At 36.4% G+C, this 1,366-nt stretch overlaps 1 protein-coding gene across 1 annotated transcript in view; it reads right to left on the reverse strand.

Annotated features, from left to right (window-relative positions):
* LOC104948749 (cystatin-B-like) overlaps positions 1-1,085 on the reverse strand; it is a 4,836-nt gene extending 3,751 nt beyond the window's left edge. Inside the window, exons 1-2 of the mRNA XM_010774975.1 lie at positions 891-1,085; positions 690-791 (exon numbers count right to left, since the gene is read on the reverse strand). Of these exons, the coding sequence (XP_010773277.1) occupies positions 690-791; positions 891-977 (189 nt within the window). The 5' untranslated portion in view covers positions 978-1,085. The remainder of the gene's footprint in view (positions 1-689; positions 792-890) is intronic.
* Positions 1,086-1,366: the final 281 nt, after the last annotated feature.

Genomic DNA, 1,366 nt, shown 5'->3' on the forward strand with positions numbered 1-1,366 from the left:
GGGAATAGTTAGTTTTTTATCCTGATTACATAGATCCAGTACCATATAATCTATTAACAGTACCATCAATACAACTAATGTGAATGTATTTTATATAACGTACAGTGTGTAAAACGTCACAATCTTTACTCAAAATGTTGAGGTACTGTACATTTTTTGCTACTTTGTACTTCTACTCCACTACAATTCAGAGGTTAATGGTGTACTTTTACTCCACTACATGTATTTAATACCTTTAGTTACTTTACAGATGTGGATGAATGATGTGAAATCTAATCAAGTGTTAAATCAGACTTTAGTTCCACCTGGAGTAAATTCACAAGCTACCCTGCAGTATACAAAGTCCTTCAAACTAGCTGCACCTTTACCAGCTTTGAGAACACTTTCATGATCAATCCTTTTAAAACATATCATATATATTATTCTGAAATGGACCAATCTGCACAACGACTTCTTTTACTTTTGGTACTTTAACTATATTTTGATGCCAAAACATTTGTACATTATGAATGCAGGACTTTTACTTGTAACAGAGTATTTATACACTCTGGTACTTCCACTTTCACTTAAGTACAAGATCCGAGTACTCCTCCCACCTCTGTTTATGATCGCTTTAATCTCACTTGATTTTTGCTACCAAGTAAAAGTGGTTTCCGGGCAATAATGTTTTCTTAGTAAATGATGATTACCTTGATGAAGTAGTTGGTCCCAGCCACAACCTGAGAGGTGTAGCTCTTGGCTTTGAAAACCTCATATTTCTTGCCTGCTTTCTCCTCAGCAGCGGCCTTTACCTGAAGGGAGATGAAAAGGCAGCAAAATTAAAATGAAACTCAAATCAATGTTAAATAATAATAACAATAGACCCTTTCTTTGTTTATTTTTCTACTTACCCCATCACAGATCGTCTGGATCTTTTCATCGGCCTCAGTTGGAACATTAGAAACCCCTCCACACATCATTCCCTTTCCACACGACATCTTGTGACAGTCTTAGTGTCGAAATATCAGCTAAAAAACGAACAAAACGACTTGTTTTTATTGCTGTCAGTAAGACGTTCCTACAGACTGAGTCAGGGAATCATGTGACACTGTTGTTTGGATTATACCACTGACGTAGGGGTGTTTGCTTTTAAAAATGGTGTCACAAACCAAATAAAACAGCCAATAATGATTCTCAGTGTATCCACTCGGTAGTTGCTTTTATTTCAACAATCCATCGTCTTTACAACCATGTAGGAAGTTTCTCAATATAAACGTTAGTATGGCCTTTCTCTGTGTTCCCCTCTATATAAATGATATGGTTCAGTCTGAGGCGGGGCTTTGTTTGCATCGTGACTGCTGACTATGATGTTTAAAAAAAATTGCTG

This window comes from Notothenia coriiceps, unplaced genomic scaffold (assembly GCF_000735185.1).
Source record: "Notothenia coriiceps isolate Sejong01 unplaced genomic scaffold, NC01 NC01_scaffold00015003, whole genome shotgun sequence".
Lineage (NCBI taxonomy): Eukaryota > Metazoa > Chordata > Actinopteri > Perciformes > Nototheniidae > Notothenia > Notothenia coriiceps.